This window comes from Danio aesculapii, chromosome 24, assembly GCF_903798145.1.
Source record: "Danio aesculapii chromosome 24, fDanAes4.1, whole genome shotgun sequence".
Lineage (NCBI taxonomy): Eukaryota > Metazoa > Chordata > Actinopteri > Cypriniformes > Danionidae > Danio > Danio aesculapii.
In genome coordinates, this window is record NC_079458.1 from 12,284,578 (window position 1) to 12,302,920 (window position 18,343).

The 18,343-nt window shown below is 36.2% G+C and overlaps 1 protein-coding gene across 6 annotated transcripts in view; it reads right to left on the reverse strand.

Annotated features, from left to right (window-relative positions):
- ntng1a (netrin g1a) overlaps positions 1-18,343 on the reverse strand; it is a 155,245-nt gene that overhangs the window by 35,220 nt on the left and 101,682 nt on the right. For all 6 annotated transcript variants that reach the window (XM_056450515.1, XM_056450519.1, XM_056450517.1 and 3 more), the window contains exon 4: positions 7,238-7,410. In XM_056450515.1, the coding sequence (XP_056306490.1) occupies positions 7,238-7,410 (173 nt within the window). The remainder of the gene's footprint in view (positions 1-7,237; positions 7,411-18,343) is intronic.

Genomic DNA, 18,343 nt, shown 5'->3' on the forward strand with positions numbered 1-18,343 from the left:
GTGGATCTCGCTCGAGTGTGATTTCCACGGCTCCTGTTGTATGCAGAGTGGAATTTTGTATCCAAATAATGAAACGTTAAAAAGCTGAGAAATCAATAAGCTGTACAAAAGTGTATATCATGTTCAGCTTTTATCCTCATGGAGGGAAGTCGAGGTCAATGAGGAGCGATAAAACCTTTTCTGAAACTGTGTCAGGACACATCTCTCTCTTTAAGTGCTTTGATCGCCAGTAATTTACAAGGCCAGACCGGTTTGATTTGAAGTTTCATTTGCACAGTTTAATCCTGCCAGGACAAGAGGAATTAGTCAGTTCTCTGTTAAGAAGTGCTGTCTAAAACCACAGCGTATTAGTCAGCGGAGACGTGAAAAACAATTAGCATTGCTTGCTAATCCTCCTGGCACATTTTTTAAAGTTAACAGAGGCACAATCCACGCAAACTGCCATTGCTGCATTTGGGAAACAGCAGGCTCGGGGCAGATCAGACCTTATTTCGACTCACATCATGAAACCCTACATCAATCTGACAAGCCATAAAACACACAAACATTAGTCAAGTTTAAGCAGGCATTTTAGATTCAGATCAGCACGAGCCAGAACATTGTGTGTGAGGCCTGATGCCGCCTTTTCCAGCAGGGAGAAAATGGGGGCGCCCTCATCACTTCCCCTCTCCTCCAGAGCAGAAATGGTCTGTCATGCCTAATTCTCCAACTGATCGCTCTCAGACTCGCCATTTCATTGTGAAGCGAGATCCTAGCCACTTCCCTGAAGTCTAGAAGCTTTGACAAAGAGTGATATCCAGCGCTCTTTCCTCAATCTCAAGCTCTTTTCCTGATTTGTTTGACTCACTCGGGCTAACAGGAGCTACTCTGCCCTCTCCAGCCATTAAAAAGAAGGGCACCATTATATTCTAAATAACATATACAATAAAAAAAAAAAATATATATATATAATATATACATAACATACCATATAATATAACATAAAACATAATATAACATATAATTTTAATTATACAAGCATTAAGAATATGAACAAAAAAAATATATATAAGTGTTACTCTCTAGATGCCAATTAACCTTTTACAGTTCTTCTCAGTCACTTTTGGTTTCTTAGAACAGAATTTAAATTTGCAAGACAGTAAGTGCATTTGTCAAAACAACACATACAAATAGCAAAACACCATGGATTACCTGCAAAAACCAATCGCTTGCTCAAAGTCCTTAGCTCAGCTCATTTGTTCATTCATTTTCCTTCGGCATAGTTCCTTTATTCATCAGGAACCACCAACTATTCCAACTTATTTTTTATGTAGCGGATGCCTTTCCTGCCGCAACCCAGTACTGAGAAACACTCATTGAAACACACTCATACACTATTAGTTTATTTAATTCATCTATAGCACATGTCTTTAAACTGTGGTGGAAACTGGGGCACCTGGAGGACACACCCATGCTAACATGGGTAGAACATGCAAACTCCACACAGAAATGTCAACTGGCCTAGCCGAGACTTGAACCAGTGACCTTCTTGCTGTGAGGCGACAGTGCTATCCACTGAGCCACCCTCAACTGATTAATTTCTTTTAAAAAAGTATCATAAAAAATATCAAAATGTAACAATATATTTTTTTAAATATTGTAATACGCAGTAGAAATTATCTTAAATATATTTTATTACTGTTTTTCACAATTGCTTTGGCTCAATTCTCGATTTAAATTTTTATTTTTCAAAACAACAAGTTTGGGTTTCAGTTTAGATGTCTGAACAATTAGCTTATTGTTCACTTTAGAGTGGCATTTCTTATTGATTTAAGCAAACTGCAAATGCTTTGGTACATGTGTGCCAACAGTAAATACAATTGTCTGTAGTTAATTGCATATGGCTTGTTGACTAATTGCATACAGCTTGATCAAAACTGATGAGTCAATTCTCATTTAAACTGTCAAATCTTCACAACTTCTCAGTCATTTTTCATCGTGTAAGCCATCACACTCAAAACTGTTTATTTAATTACCAAACATTTGTATATGCGCATGTGTATACCATAAATATCTGATATTGACATTGTTTGTAATGCCTGCTAAAAAAGCAACAAGTTTTCATCCAAACTACAGACAATTGTACTTACTGTTTGAAAACATGTACCAAAGCATTTGCAATTTGCTTAAGAAATGCCACTCTGAAGTGAACAAGAAGCTAATAGTTCAGAGGTCTAAACTTTGCTGTTTTGAAAATGAAAATTTAAATCGAGAAATGAGCCAAAGCAATTGAGGAAAAACTGTTTTAGCTTTTACTGTGCTCAAATTGCTTCTTTTACTCAATTGGATTAAGTTCACAATACTCATTTGGATTAGTTTTAAACTTAAATGGTTTGTAGCAATCGGTTTCCTCAAAGGGTTTGCGTTACCTCAACTTTTTGGGTTTTACAGTGTATACATAGATTGCCCACATCACGATCACAACTTTCACAATCCTGAACTGCAGTAACATGTTTGTGCATGAGCAGTTAGAAGAAGTGTAATCTCTGGCAAGGCCAACAAAAGAAACAGGATGTCCACCAAGAATAATATTTTTCATGGATCATATATTTTTTAGTTTTTTTTTTTGTATGTGTGTAATAAGAAATATGAAATATATAATACAGTAATTGGAAAAGCAAGATTTCACATTTGTACAAAAAAAAGTACTTGATAAATATACATTTTCATTTTTTCATATGTACTATTGACTCCTCTCAACAAATATCAGATTTTTTAAATTTCCATAGTTGACTGTAATGGTGAAAATACAACTAATCATTTTGAGCAGTGTGGCTCACACGATGACAAATACACTTTATGTTTTGGTGGCCTTGGCCAAATTACTGACACAATAACTAGATTTTGATGCATGAATGAAATGTTGTGGGTGAGTAACTACATTTTGCAGATTTTCAATAAAATTCTGAAGTTCCAGCAAACAGTTTTGATATTTGCACTCACAGTTTAGAGAATGTTCAAAATGAAAAATGTACCAAAGCAATTGAGAAAAACTGTTATGTATTAGTAACAATTCATGACCTGAAAAGACAATGTATTGGATTAAGTGTTGTATGGCCTGTCAAAAAGCACTATAATGCTAAATGAAGAAAAAAGCAGCTTTTTTTAATTTGATTCTTCTTTTTTTTGTAAACACTGCCATAAGCATGTGTCAAACACACAAGCCTGCTGTAAAATCACCTGCAATTGGTTTTAAAATGACAAACTGCCTTTCTCCTGTCTGAAATTTTATTATTATTTAATCAAATTATTTTTAATCCAAACAGGATTGATCTTGAGTCTGTCTTTTACAGCTTTATTACATTATGGATTTCTCAATCTCCTCACGCAGGAGTGTAATAAGGAGTTTAAGGTGAGGCAGTGTTTTATAGTGGGTTTAGAGTCTGTGTTGGCTTTTTTTTTTTTTTTTTTTAATAATGTCCTGTCAATCTCAGTCCTTCAAAACACTCCACCGGCTCCCACAGACTTGAGGTACAACAGCTGCCAGGAGGCACACGTTGCTCCATCCACACACACGCACGCACACAAGTAAACCTGCTTCTAACCTGCTCAATACTGAAAAGTAAGTTTTGGCATGTGCGCAGTTTCTGTGCATGCTAAGGTCAGATCTGTGAAATGTGCTGCAGCTTTAGTCCCAGAAGCATATGGTGAGTGTTTAATAGTGCTAGTTTACTTCTGGCCAAACATTCTGTTTGCTGGATTGAAGACTCTGTCTCCTGCCATTTGAATTAAACGGCAGTGGTAGTATAGTCCCCAGGCTGGAATTACAGACTCGTTTTTTAAAGGCTAACTGTCCTGTTGTTGCAGTTTTTAACATTTGACATGCACTGCGTTTTGTAAAAGAAAGGTCCTGCTAGTGTTCTGCATCATTTTGGAAGGTAAACAACCCTTAAAGGGATGGTTTTCCCAAAATTCTGCCATGATTCGCTCACCCATATAGCGTTCCAAACCTATGTGGTTTCATTTTAGTTTGTTTCTTCTTCTTGTGCAGCGTTGTTTTAAAAAATCGACTGGCTTTTATTGAACTGACAAAAACTACTGAAACCTCATTAAATATTTATTTTCTCTGCATGTGTATGTTAACCAGAAGGGAGTATGTTATACAGGTTTGGAATTGCTTCACATTTCAATTCATTCATTCATTCATTTTCTTTTCGACTTAGTCCCATTAATAATCAGGGGTCACCACAGCGGAATGAACCAACAACTTATCCGTTATGCAGCGGATACCCTTCCAGCTGCAACCTATCACCGGGAAACATCCATAAACACTCATTTACACACATTCACTACGGATAATTTAGCTTACCAGATTTAGCTATACTACGTTTTTGGACTTGTGGGGGAAACCGGAGCACCCGGAGGAAACCCACACCAACACGAGGAGAACATGCAAACTCCATACATACAAGCCAACTGACCCAGCCGAGGCTCAAACCAGCGACCTTCTTGCTGTGATGCGATCATACTACCCACTGCTACCCCTTTTGGTATTATGTATTAGTATTAATCTCATATTAGTATTATCTTGGCAGTAGCATGGTTACTTGGGCACCGCAACCAAGAACAATTGATCTATTGACAGAAATTAACTCAGTTCAGTCCTTTTTCCAGTACAATCATGGCCGGCGCATCTGTTACCGTCACAACCCCCCCACACACACACACTTAGCATGAATTCTGTGACCATCACAACGGCTTTTTGGGCTGGATTCAGTCAGCTACATTTGGCAACACTGGTTGAGGGTGGCGTGATTGTCCTTTGCCTAGAGCGGCAGTTCAGCTTGCACCTGAGTACAATGTAATGTAATGTGCGTATTTATATAGCGCATTTATTGTGTATGGCATACACCCAAAGCGCTTCACAATCATGAGAGAGGTTTGTCTCTCCACACCACCACCAGTGTGCATTATCCACTTGGATGATGCGATGGCAGCTAAAGGACAACATGTAATACAGCGGTCCCTCGCTATAATGCGATTCATCTTTCGTGGCCTCGCAGTTTTGCTGATTTTTTTGTACAATTTGACATGATTTTTTTTTTACAGCACATTGTGTTCTGCATCCTGATTGGCTGTAGACCATTGTCAATCTCCTCCGTGTCTCATGTACAGTACAGAATGCATTCACGCTTGCCAAATTAACACAAATCTTCGATTTAGCAGTGTGAGTTTCAACAAGGATGCAAAAACGGTTGTAACTGTCTGCAGCAAGACCATCGTAAAGGTAATTACACACCGGATGCGTCGCGCCACGCCATGCAGCGCCATGCAAACATAGGTTTATATCACGGTATGCACACCGGTGCCGCAAGTCGGCAGCTGTCTGCGATGCCCAGATATGACTCAAGACACTGTTTATATTTCTGCCTCACCACAATGCCCCATCTGTTATTTAATTTTAAATAACATGCAAATGTGCGCATCCGGTGTGTGTTACTTCCAACTGTTATGTGTGCGGCACATCCGGTGTCTGCTTTCACTTAGTGGATCAGTGACTGCAGGAAAGAGAAAATTACGCTGGATGCCAACATTATCCGCACAAATGCTAAAAAGCTTTATGAACCTTTTGCTGAGCGATGCCTGTTTGCGCCTGACAGCAGGTTTTGATCTTTGGTTTCATTCTATAATACTGGAATTAATTTTCTGCAACAGTTTGAACATTGAGAGTGCTTAAACAAGAGAGAAAAGTGTGAAAGTGTTAATGCCTGTCTGTATAAAGTGTGAAGTGAGGGGTTACATTTATAATAATTGTAAAAAATAATGCTGACTACTTCACGGATTTGCCTATTGCGGGTTATTTTTAGATTGTAACTAGTAGATCAGGGTTGCCGCTGGCCTGCACAGGCCCTCTGACAACATTTCGAGCCCCCTGACCATACCTGTCAACTCTCCCGTTTTTCCCGGGATTCTCCCATATTTTACAATTCAATAAAAGGGTAGCAATAAACATTAAAAAGCCGATCCTCCCTATACATAACCCATACCGCCGAACCACCAGGGGACACCCCTTGCTCTTAAATGTGAATTTGTTCTGTGCTTTCATTTTATTTAGGCATGAAAACACTTTGTAATTAATATAAAAATGGCAGTATTCGCTTTCTTTCCATTACAGGCGCCTTCGCCCCTCCTATGCAGTCCTCAAAACATGTAAGCGGTGCATGACTGTCAGACGCACTCCATAGTGAAAAATAGACGCTATTTCCCAGACGGATTCTGTACACATGATTAGAAGTGAAGCAAAAGTAAATACTCCCGGTTTCGGATGTAATCATAACGATCTTGGTGGCTTTTCTTTTAAACACCACAAATTTAGTCTTAAATGATCATAAACAGTTAGGAAAGTAATGCTTTCATTAATGATCTGTGCAGTTTTAAAGAAACACCTCTGTTATTTAATGTAATCAAATGAAAAATCTAAATGAGAGATTCATTTGTAAGGTTATCCCTTATTTTCACATACCAATGCTGAGAGGTATACCTCTGACAAAACTGAAGACCAGGGTGTGGGAGGTGGGGGTCGCGGACAAAAGTGAATAGCGTTTGGGGGGTGGTTGGGGGCTTGGTCGTTTGGGCCCCTAATAATATCTCTGGGGGCCCCAAAACTGTGTGGGCCCTTAGAATCGCCCTAACTCCCCAAACCCCACCTCTACCATTGCCAACCCCCCAGCGGTGCTCCTGTACATGATAATCGAGAGACCACTGTAACTGTTTTTTTGTCTCTGCTCTCATAAAATAATTTGCAATAGTAATAAAACAGTTGTGTTTAATTAGAGAATTGTTTTCTCTAAAGGTCTGAGGGTTTGAATCCAGCTGCATATCAGATCACTTTAGATAATATTACCACAGAATCACCACATTTATCAGACTCGGCCACTACATCAATGCAGAAAACACGCATTTACTTTGCAATTCAACAGCATTCTAAAAAAGAGTATGTTTGAAGTTGATAAGTGACTGTTGCTTGACGTTCACCGTTAGATTTCCTGCGAGGGCTTGGTTTTAAATTGGAAGTAGGGTAATGGCTTCTGGGGAGACAACATGAGCGCATTGTGAAAGGTAGGACAGCAGTAAGAGAGATGGTTTATGGTCATAGTAAAAGGACATCTGAGTCTTGTTATCCACAAACACAGAGCCTATGTTGTTCCTCCCAGTAAGTGGAATGCGAAAGCGTGTGTGTGTGTGTATGTGTACTCACAGATATTTGCTGTGCCCTTGGGAATTGGGAGATAGGATCCAGCACTCCAAGCTCTGGCCTGAAAATTCCTCTTACAGCGGCCACAGTCGGGCCCCGTGGTGTTGTGCTCACACTCGCAAGTCAGTTTCTCTTTGTCATAGATGCAGCTGTTGGCATGAAGGTTGCACTTGCACCTGTCATGGCAAGAGAGAAGAAAAAAAAGGAAAATAAAACATATGCCCTTGCGGATTTTCAATAGTGGAGTTCAATTACACCCGAGAGGGAGAAAAAATTGGAACCAGCACTTAGAGACCAGAGTGACCTTGTAAATCATTTGCATTTCAAGTAAACGTAAATCTGCATGTGGTGCCATTCTGAAGCTTCCAGGAAGCAGCTTCAAAACCTTGTACACAGTGTCAAGGATTTTGCAAAATCCACATCATTATTTTGCTGAATTTTCCCTCTTGAAAGAGGTTATTTATAATTATCCCGCTGGAGAAGAAATAATTACACACAGGTCACACTATGAATGCAAGGAGAACGGTTAAATAATCTAAAAAGATAAGAAAAGAAAAAATCAAGTATGCAGTGTGTATTTGGCATATGCTGAATGCTGTGATTACTTGGATATATTTTACGATATGTTTTCTATAAAATACCAACAGATTCTACACTATGACTTCTGTTTTAAATGGTGATGGTTATAGATTCATTTTGGTCACTGAGGACAAAACTCATGCAAGCATTGGTACTACACACAGACACACCATTTCAGGGTTTGCTCTCCCTAGTTTCCTCTGCAAGCACATCAATTGATTTTGTATGCAGAAAGGCAAAAGTTGAATATTTCTGTGCCTCACATGTAGGACTGACGTAAAGGAATGTGATGCAGTTATGTGAAACTGTTATGCAGCTAGAATAGAGTAGCTTAACCTTTATACTGTATGTACATCAATCATCTGCAAATCTTACTTCTAATTTAAACAGTAGCAACAATCATTTGTATAGGCTATTAATATTTGTATATTTTTACACACAAAGAATAGAAAGGGAAAAAAATAATGTATACATTTTATATACAAGAAAAAAGCATATTGAATATACAGGGTTTCTACATGTTTCACCAAGTTAAATTTAAAACTTTTTAAGACATTTTTAAGACCATTATGAATGAAATTTCAGACTTCTACAAGGCTAAATGCTAAGGATATTTTTTTTTCGAATATCCCAGTTGGAAAAGATTTTCACTTGACCTATCAAAAATGATTAAAATTTCATACATTTAATAATAAAATAATAATAAAAAAATAATTTAGATTGAATGTTTTTTTTTTTTTCAAATTTTGTGAATGATGTGATACTGTTTATGAACATTAATACCAAAAGGAATTAATTTAATACCAAAAGGAATATTTGACTATATATATAGTTGAAGTTAGAATTATTGGCTCCCCTGAACTATTAGCTCCTCTGTTTATTTTTTTCCCCAATTTCTGTTCATGGAGAGAAGATATTTTTCAACACATTTCTAAACATAATAGCTTTAATAGCTCATTTCTTATAACTGATTTATTTTATCTTTGCTATGATGACAGTGAATAATATTTTACTAGATATTTTAGCTTAAAGTGAAATTTAAAGGCTTAAGTAGATTTATAAGGTTAACTAGGCAGGTTAGGGTAATTAGGCAAGTTATTGTATAATGATGGTTTGTTTTTTAGACTATTGAAAAAAATATATACGGGCTAATAATTTTGACCTTAAAATGATTCATAAAAAAATTAAAAACTGCTTTTTTTCTAGCTGAAACACAACAAATAAGACTTTCCCCAGAAGAAAAAATATTATCAGACATACTGTGAAAATGTCCTTGATCTGTTAAACATCATTTGGGAAATATTTAAAAAAGAAAAAAAAATCTAAAGGGGGGCTAATAATTATGACTTCAACTGTATATATATATATATTTATTTATTTATATATGGTAACTATATATATATGGTAATAAATTGCATGCAACGGATAATGTTCATAGACAGTATCACATCATTCCAAGAGATTAATGCAACACTACATAAAAAAATCAAAGCTGATCATTCACTAGCCTTTGATCAAACTTTTTTTTTTTCTAGACCGAGGCTCCTTGTGGATTATGGGCATAACCAGGCTCTTGATGTCTGCCGTCTCTCTCACACACAGGTGTACGGTCTACCCTGAGTGGGTACAGGGGAGCATTATTAAAACTATTAAAACCGCTGTGTCCGAAGAGATGTGCGTGCAGGGGCTGATAAATGTGATGCACCGAATCACGTTTAAAAGTGACAAATGACTGCCCGGTCCCTGCAGGTACACACGGGCGGAATAAATGAGAGGGCATTATTCTCCAGACACCCTGATTTGCATCTCATTATCTTTATTTATTTATTTACTTTTTTATTTAATATAACAGAAGGGCATGTCAAATTGCACGATGCGAGAGCATCCTCTTTAAAACTGGCACCTGTCAGCCATGCGTGAATCTGTTGCTTATGTGAAATGTCGGCACGCTCGCACACATAAAATTCTCCCACCAAATAATGACATATGATGCAAATTAGTCGCTGATATTATGGTGGGTCGTTAAACTGCATATAAACAGCGAGTAATAGACTTGGGAGACATATTAAAGCTACACAAGAGTAAAAACCGTAAAACTAGCAGCTTTACAGTGACATGCAACATTTCCAGTGGGCAAATAGGCACTTATATTATTCACTAAGAGCTATGCATGGGAATAAATGGCTTGTTAGTTAAAGCTGGTGGACAAAACAAAGCCATCTAGCTGCAAGGAGTTAAAGGCATGCATGGCATTCTGATGAGGCCTTCGTGTTCGGTTCAGGTGGAGGTCTCAGATTCCACACGCACTTCTTGTAGCTTGACCTTCATATCCTCTTATCGCCGGTAACATTTTAATCACGGTGTTGATACGAGGCAGAGCTGCGCTGCTGATGTAATGAAGGGGACACAGCACCGGGTCTCTTTGCTGTCGGCATGGAAGCGTCGCTAACAGAAGGGAAACATTCACGTTCCAGTCTGGTCACCAGGGGAGACGAGGTGCAATAGCTGCCTCAAGGAGAAGCGCAGTAAAAAAAAAGTATTTAATTAGACTTTAATGCCAAAGCTGCTCTCCAGGGCTCCACCATAGAAACTGTCTGTCTTAATTTAGCCAGGGTCATGCCATATTCACAAGCACTGCCTTGTGTCGATAAAGGATTCTGCTGCATGTTCATTTTGGTTGTGTGGGCTTTTAAAGCAGCCGGAAATTTTGTCAATGGAAAAGTTGAAGCAAAAATAAATAACAATAATAATAATACACCTGTTAAAATCTCAATGTTGTCAGGGTCAGTTGAAGTCAGAATTACTAGCCCCCCTGTATAATTTTCTGCCACATTAGTTTTTTCAACACATTTCTAAACATAATAATTTTAATAACTAATTTCTAATAACTGATTTTCTTTACTTTGCCATGATGACAGTAAATACTATTATTTTGCTTAAAGTGCAATTTAAAGACCTCAGGTTAAGAACTTAAGGTTAATTAGGCAAATTAGGGTAATTAGGCAAGTCATTGTATAACATATATTGTTTATATATAATCAAATATATATATATATAATCAAATATATATATATATATATATATATATAATCAAATATATATATATATATATATATATATATATATATATATATATATATATATATATATATATATATATATATATATATATATATATATATATATATATATATATATATATATATATATATATATATATATATAGGGATGGGCAGCATTTATGATACAAGAATTTCAAATACATTTTTTAAATACAAAATAGTAGTTTGTAATTTGTATTTGATGGGGTTTACGAAAATGTTTTAATATTTTGTATCAACATACTTAAGGGTCTTGTATTTTTTAAATACTGCAAAATACTTTGCAAGCAGTCTATATGATGACATCTTAAAATGTGGCCTCAGATTGATGCTTTCTCAGTTATTTGCCTAAGCTTGAGGTCAGAATAGAAAATTGTTTTGCGTGGTCAACGCTTGTAGCATGGATGGAAATTACGCATCTTTGCTTAAGAAATGAGATGGAATAAATTATCAGAATATAGAGTCTACAGCACATAATCATTCTCAGTCTCTGTGCTGCAGGCGGATTTTCAGACGAACTTTAGAATAATAAAACACCTAAAGATGGTGTACTGGTGTTCAATGAGGTGGTAAACTGAGACTTTTTCAGTTATAGGAGAACTAAAAGAACCTTGGGAGAATGAGTAAACTGCACATATAATGTTTTGGATGAATTGCTGATGTAGATGCCAAGAAAATAAGACAAACAACATAAAAACAAGTTCAAAGTGGCTGACTTAAACTTGCTCAGAAAAAAAACTGTTGCTATCAAATACAGGTTACTTAACTAAGTCAGTTTAAAGGTGAAGGGATTGATTGAATATGCCAACTGATAAAAGGTTTGAGAAGAAATGTTATACTCCCATGTAAAAGTATTTTGTAGTATTTTTCAAAGTACAAAATAGAGTAATTTATTTTAACACTTGTTTTGGCTGCTGTATTTTGTAGTTTATTTTGATACATGTAAAATTGAGGTATTTGGTATTTTAATTTAAAATGCATGTCAATGAATATATATATATATATATTCGATTGTTTTTATATATTAGGGATGCTCTGATCAATTGGCCAGAGACTTACAAATCTGGCTAATCTCCTGAACCAATCACAATTGTTTGTTCACGAGTTTACAAGCAGAGGGCACATAAGAACTGAAATTTTTTTACATCTCAGAACTGAATGTTCTGTATTTTCAACAATATTGCAAGTTCATTAAATATTGGCTGGAAAAATTAGGCTGGAATTTTTTTTTTTTCTTGAATATTTAATATTATAACTCATTGTAATATACGCATTGTGATAAGCAGTAGTTAATGAACCTATTTCTCTTAAGCAAAGAAGTAATGGATTTATGGGTGTGCATTTAAAGTCTTTATGTGCTCTAACTTTATTGAGACATGTTGAATTCTTATTCCATGATTTGCAATGTTTTCAAATTACTTCTATGCTTTATTACATATTTTTAAATCTGTTTTATCTATTTTGTTCTGTACAGTTGCTAATGACCATGACATGTCCACACTAAATGGTTATAAGTGACATGTTTGAGGAATTATATGCAACATTTAATGTATTCTATGAGGTAAGGCAAAATCTCCACTTAAGTATCATACTTGGGCTGAAAATGTGCTTAATGCATTATAAAGATTCAATACAATACATCCATCCATACATACATACATCCACACATCCATCCGTACATACATACATACATACATACAAACTGCTTTTATTTTAGCCTAAATAATGTAATAAAGTAGTAATAAAGCAGAAATAATTAAAAATATATAATAATTTTAAAAATAATAGAAAATACTGTGAAAAATGCCTTGCTCTGTTAAATATAATTTGGAAAAAATTCACAGGTAATAATTATTTTTTTAATATATTTAAAATATTGTAATATATATTAATATATATATATACATTTTTTTATATATTTATTTTTAGACTTTAACTCTATATTGCATTACAGCTGATCCAAAGCAGCACCACAATGTAAGCCAAATGACTTTGTGCATTGTGATGTAAATCTTTTAAAGTCATATTATAGCTTTGTTATTTACTGGAACTCTTCCTCTCTGCCGTTGCTCTTCAATTTCATTGTTGCATGTGTATATTTAAACTTGGAAACTTAAGAATGGGGAAGAAATATGATTTTAGTGAGTCTGTGAGTGAGTTTTAGTGAGTATTTCTGAAATAGCTGTTCTGCTGGGATTTTTGTTTACAGATTTATCTAAGGTTTACAAAGAACGGTCAGGAAAAATTTCAGATAGAGGACATTTGTTTTGTCAAAGATGTCATGTTGACTGGTTTGAGATGATAGAATGGCAAAAGTAACTCAAATAATGACTTATTACAACCAAGGTCTGCAAAAGTATATCTCTGAACTCAAATTTATACATATAAGACACACCAAGAATATAGGAAACAGAGGCTATAAATCACACTAGCCCACCAAACTGGACAACTGAATATTGGGAAAAGGTTGCTAGATCTATAGAGCCTTGATTTCTGCTACGACATTCAGAGGTAGGGTAAAAACTTGACATAAACAACATAAGAGCATGGATGCCTTCTGCCTTGCATTAATGGTTCATGTTCCTAGTTGTGTAATGATGTTGGGGATATTTTATTGGGACACTGTGAACCCCATAGTACCGATTGGGCTTAATTTAAATGGCACAGTCACCCGAGTATTGTTGCTGACCCTTTCCAAGCCATTATGACCACAGTGTGCCCATTACATGATGCTGCTTCAAAAAAAGCACTATGATTTGAAACAGTTTTTTTAAACATAACATTTTTTAACATTTTTAACATAAGTTCACTTAATGGCCTTCACAGTTACCAGATTCTAATACAATTAGCACCTTTGGGATATGCTTTGGGTTTTAAGTAAACAATTTGGACCAAAACCCCCAAGGGATGTTTCTAGAACTTTGTTTGTTTTTTAATTGATGTCGCAACTATTCTGCAGGCAAAAGGATGCAATCCAGTACTAAAAGGGGGTACCGATAGTAAAAAGGTTAATGAGTTTACATTTCTGATTCTAATTAGGTTATGTAATTAAACTGTAATAAAACTAACATGCAATAAAGAAGAATAATTAAATCTTTGTTCAGCCAGTTGAAAAAAAATCCTCTTTTTAAAATATCCTGAATATTCTCCTTGAAAGGCAGGAGGCAGAACATGCTGTTAATAGTGATCTATTTATTTATCTTCTATTGAAATATTAGCCCGAAGGAAAGAGTCTGTGACCTCCAAAATAATAGAAACCTTACTGACAATGAAAGCAGAAACAACATTGCAGTCTCTCTTTTGAAATAGTCCCCCTTTCAACTGACCTCTTGAAAGAAATGGAAAAAAAAAATCCAGTCCATCTTTATCAATTCATATCTTATCTGCCTTCATGCCAGTTTGGTAACAGACAGCAAAAACAAGCCCCGGTTCTCGAGCTGCCTTGCACCGCAGACTTATCAGTGGATAATTATTAGCAATTATCTCCAAATGAAGCTTATACATGCACGGTTAAGCATGCTGATCCAACCAAAACAGGCTAAGCGAAGACAGAAAGGCCTGCGAGCGAGCTAAGTAAGTGAAGCAATTATGTTTCATTAAATGTGCAGGTGTTATTGTAAAATAGAGAACAAGGTCAAAACTCTCACTGAAATAATTGTTTGCTCATGTCAGCATGTAAAAAACACTATGTAAATCGTTAAACACCATGTGGAGAATAATGTTTAAATAAAGCAACAAATTAAAAAGACTTTTGCTGAGTAACTGGAATGCTGCAAGGCTTCAGAAGACTTGGACTCATTTCATTCATTCATTTTCTTTTCTAATTCGTCCCTTTATTTATCAGCGTTTGCCACAGTGGAATGAACCGCCAACTTATCCAGCACATGTTTTACGCAACGGATGCCCTTCCAGCCACAACCCATCATTGGGAAACATCCATACTCACTCATTCACACACATACACAACGGACAATTTAGCTTACACAATTCACCTGTACCACAAGTTTTTGGACTGTGGGGGAAACTGGAAAAAACCCACGCAAACACAGGGAGAACATGCAAATTCCACACAGCCAACTGGCCCAGCCGAGGCTTGAATCAGCGACCTTCTTGCTGTGAGGCAACAACGCTACCCACTGCGCCACCGCGCCGCCCTCAGACTTGGACTCATTTAATATGCATATATTTTTGTGATTAACATAAGAATTAATTTGTTGATAAATGTAAATGCAAACATAAAATGTGATTTTAAAAATTCTAAATATAGATGTAAACACAGTCAAAAACCTTTAAGCTTGCATTCAATCTGATGTGACTTCAATCTGATTCTCTCATGTGATCAGATGGATTTAAAAAGACACAAAAGACCACCAACCTCCTATTTACCTAACATACCATTTTTAAAGGACAAGTTGTGAGAAAGTTCCCTAACAGTGGAATTTACACTTTGGTGCAGAGTACCAAACACATGGATTATGATCAAATCCCAAATTCACATATAAATCCAGCCTGATGTCATGAGGAAACATAAGTGTTTTACGTTTTGTCTCGTTAGTGGCTAATTCGTACTAGACATGGTCCAGTATAAGATTCTGACGGTATAATAACCTTGGATTAAAATATCACGGTATTTTGATTACTGCTCTAAAACATATTTGTTTTAAATATCTGGGTAAAGAACTAAAGCTTTTTTTCCTTTTGAAAACTATATATTTTATTTTGAGAAATATTCAAAACATTTTGGAGCAGTAAACATGTCAGGCTAACTAATGTAAATAAATCATGCTGTCTTCATTTGTTTAAAACACAGATTTCTTTACAATTTAAAGGGCATCTTTGAATATCTTTTCTGTTGGAGATACTGTTGTCCTAAAAACAAAACAAACAAAAAAACCATCAAATCTTACACATACCTTAAGGCCGGCTCACGCTGTGCGATTTTTTTTATAATCCTAAGCGATTGGAGCATGTCAGACTGCACGAACATGGCTCCCATGTCACACTGTAAGATCTTAGCTGTCATAAAAGACTGAACGACAATGAAGATGCGTCAAACACAAAAGAAAACGCCTCCAGAGTTTGACGTCATCCTCCCGTGACACTTTCACCATCCCATGTTCTGAGGCCCCATTTTACACTAATACGTTTTAGTTTTAAAACGGCGTTTTAGAATGAAAACAATTCACGTCCACACTAGCGTTTCAACCAGCGTTTCTGAACAACTCTGCGTCTACATTAAACCGCTTAAAACACACATTACGTGACCACTGATATTCAGCAAAAAGACACAGGATATGTTTCGTATTTTTAATGAAAATGAAAAGAAGGCAGTTATGTTAAAAGCTCCGTTTTGTTCTAAATACATGCATGAATATGATGGTCATATTATGTAGCTACATGACTCCTCAACATTTTTGATGTCTGTTAAGTTGCTAACAGTGGTTTAAAGTAACTAATTACAAATACTCAAATTACTTTTTTCAGAAATTGTAATTTACTAAGTCGTTTTAAAAATGTGTACTTTTACTTACCCTTGAGTATATTTTTAGTGTTGTATCTGTACTTTTACTCCACTACTTTCCTTCAATCTGTCGTCACTACTTTATTTTTTTTCTTGTCTATGGGGGGTTAGAAAAATCAGTCCTGCGAGTCCAGTCCAGACAAATCACACAAAATCTCATCATAATGAACTACCTCAAGACATGGGCGATTTATAATTGCAGCAAACTGTTTGGAAGCATTAAAAGTGTCCAGGAAGATGTCCAAAATGTTTACACGCATTGACCCAGAGACTGTTTAGATGCATGCCACTGATGACAAGATGACGGATGTTTACTGTATGACGACCAAAATGGCCTTAAACACCCAGCAGGCACAAGACGTCAACATGACGCCAGATTGACGTTGTATCCATTTTGTTTGGAAATGAAAATCGAGTTGACGTCAGAACTCAATGTCAGGCCAACCTCAATGTCCAACCTAAAACCAACCAAATATCAATGTCTGTGATGCTACAGCTTGACGTTGTGTGGACTTTACCACTATTGACATCTATCAGACATTGGATTTTGGTTCTCATAACTGATGAATAAATGGCAGTATTTGACGTCAATATGATGTTGATTTTAGATGTTGGGTCGATGTTGGATTTTGGTTACTTTCTAACAACCTAAAATCGACCAAATATCAACAGTATTTGACATCATTATTGGACATCAAAATAACGTTGTCCTTAGACGATGGCTAGACGTTGAATTTTGGTCACCTGACATCACAACCTAAATCTAAGTCTTATGACGTTGTACGCTTGCTGGGCAATAACTAAATGCACTACAGAATGCTACGTTTACACACATCCACAAATTACATGTAAACGCATCAGTTTTTAACAGTGTAATACTCACTACTCACTACTCTTTAGAACTTTTGAAAGGGCTACTTTTTACTCATACTTTGAGTAATATTTAAGACCGATACTTGTTTTCCATATCAAACTTGCGAAGTCTGAACTTACAAGGAGAGGATGCAGGACTTAACTGTGTGTAGGCTACTTAATATTGAGGGAAAAGCCCTAATCAGCCGCCACGCCTCCGTTTTCAGATGTCTCAGTTTTCCCCCATTCACACTGACATGGAGCAGCAGCGTTTTAAAATGAAAACAGCCTCTTCAGCGTTTTCAAAATGATTCGTTTTCGGGGCTCGAAAACTCCAGCGTAGTGTGGACGGATGGCATAACCATAGCAAAACTTATGCGTTTTAAAACTAAAACGTATTAGTGTAAACAGGGCCTGAAATGATTCCCCACAGCAAACGTAAACAATCTGTAGCTGCGATTTTGCACACGGCATATCTCAATAATAAAACCAGGAAGAAAAAAAAAAATTAACATTTCCCTGTGGTCATTTGAATTCCTGCATGGATTGCGTCATCAAATTTGGAGCTCCTATTGGTTCTTAGATTGATACTCATCACAGCTGATGTCACACTGCAGGAAAGTGTCTGAAATCTTCTGACACTGCCAGAACTTCATAGGAGGAAAAATCTGATTGCAACGGCCACTAAGCAGCTGTTAGTGAACATGTCAAACCAATGACGAAAGATCACCGATTTTAGCCTGAGATTTCAGGAATCTTTTGGTATTTCCCAAATTTGTCTCAGATGACAAAATCGTGGCTGAAATATCACAGTGTGAGCAGGGCTTTAGAAACAAAATAGCAGAAGATTTTAATGGTTTTAAAACCTTGACTTTTCCAAACCGTGGTATACCTTAAAAACCATTATAGTCTCATGCTTAATTCGTACAAATGTGTATATTTTTAGTATGGTCGTATAAAAAAGTATGATTTTAAAAAGGAACCATGGCACCCAACCCTGCCCCTAAACCCAACCGTCATTGAAGGATAAGGAAATTGTAATAAATTGGATGAATG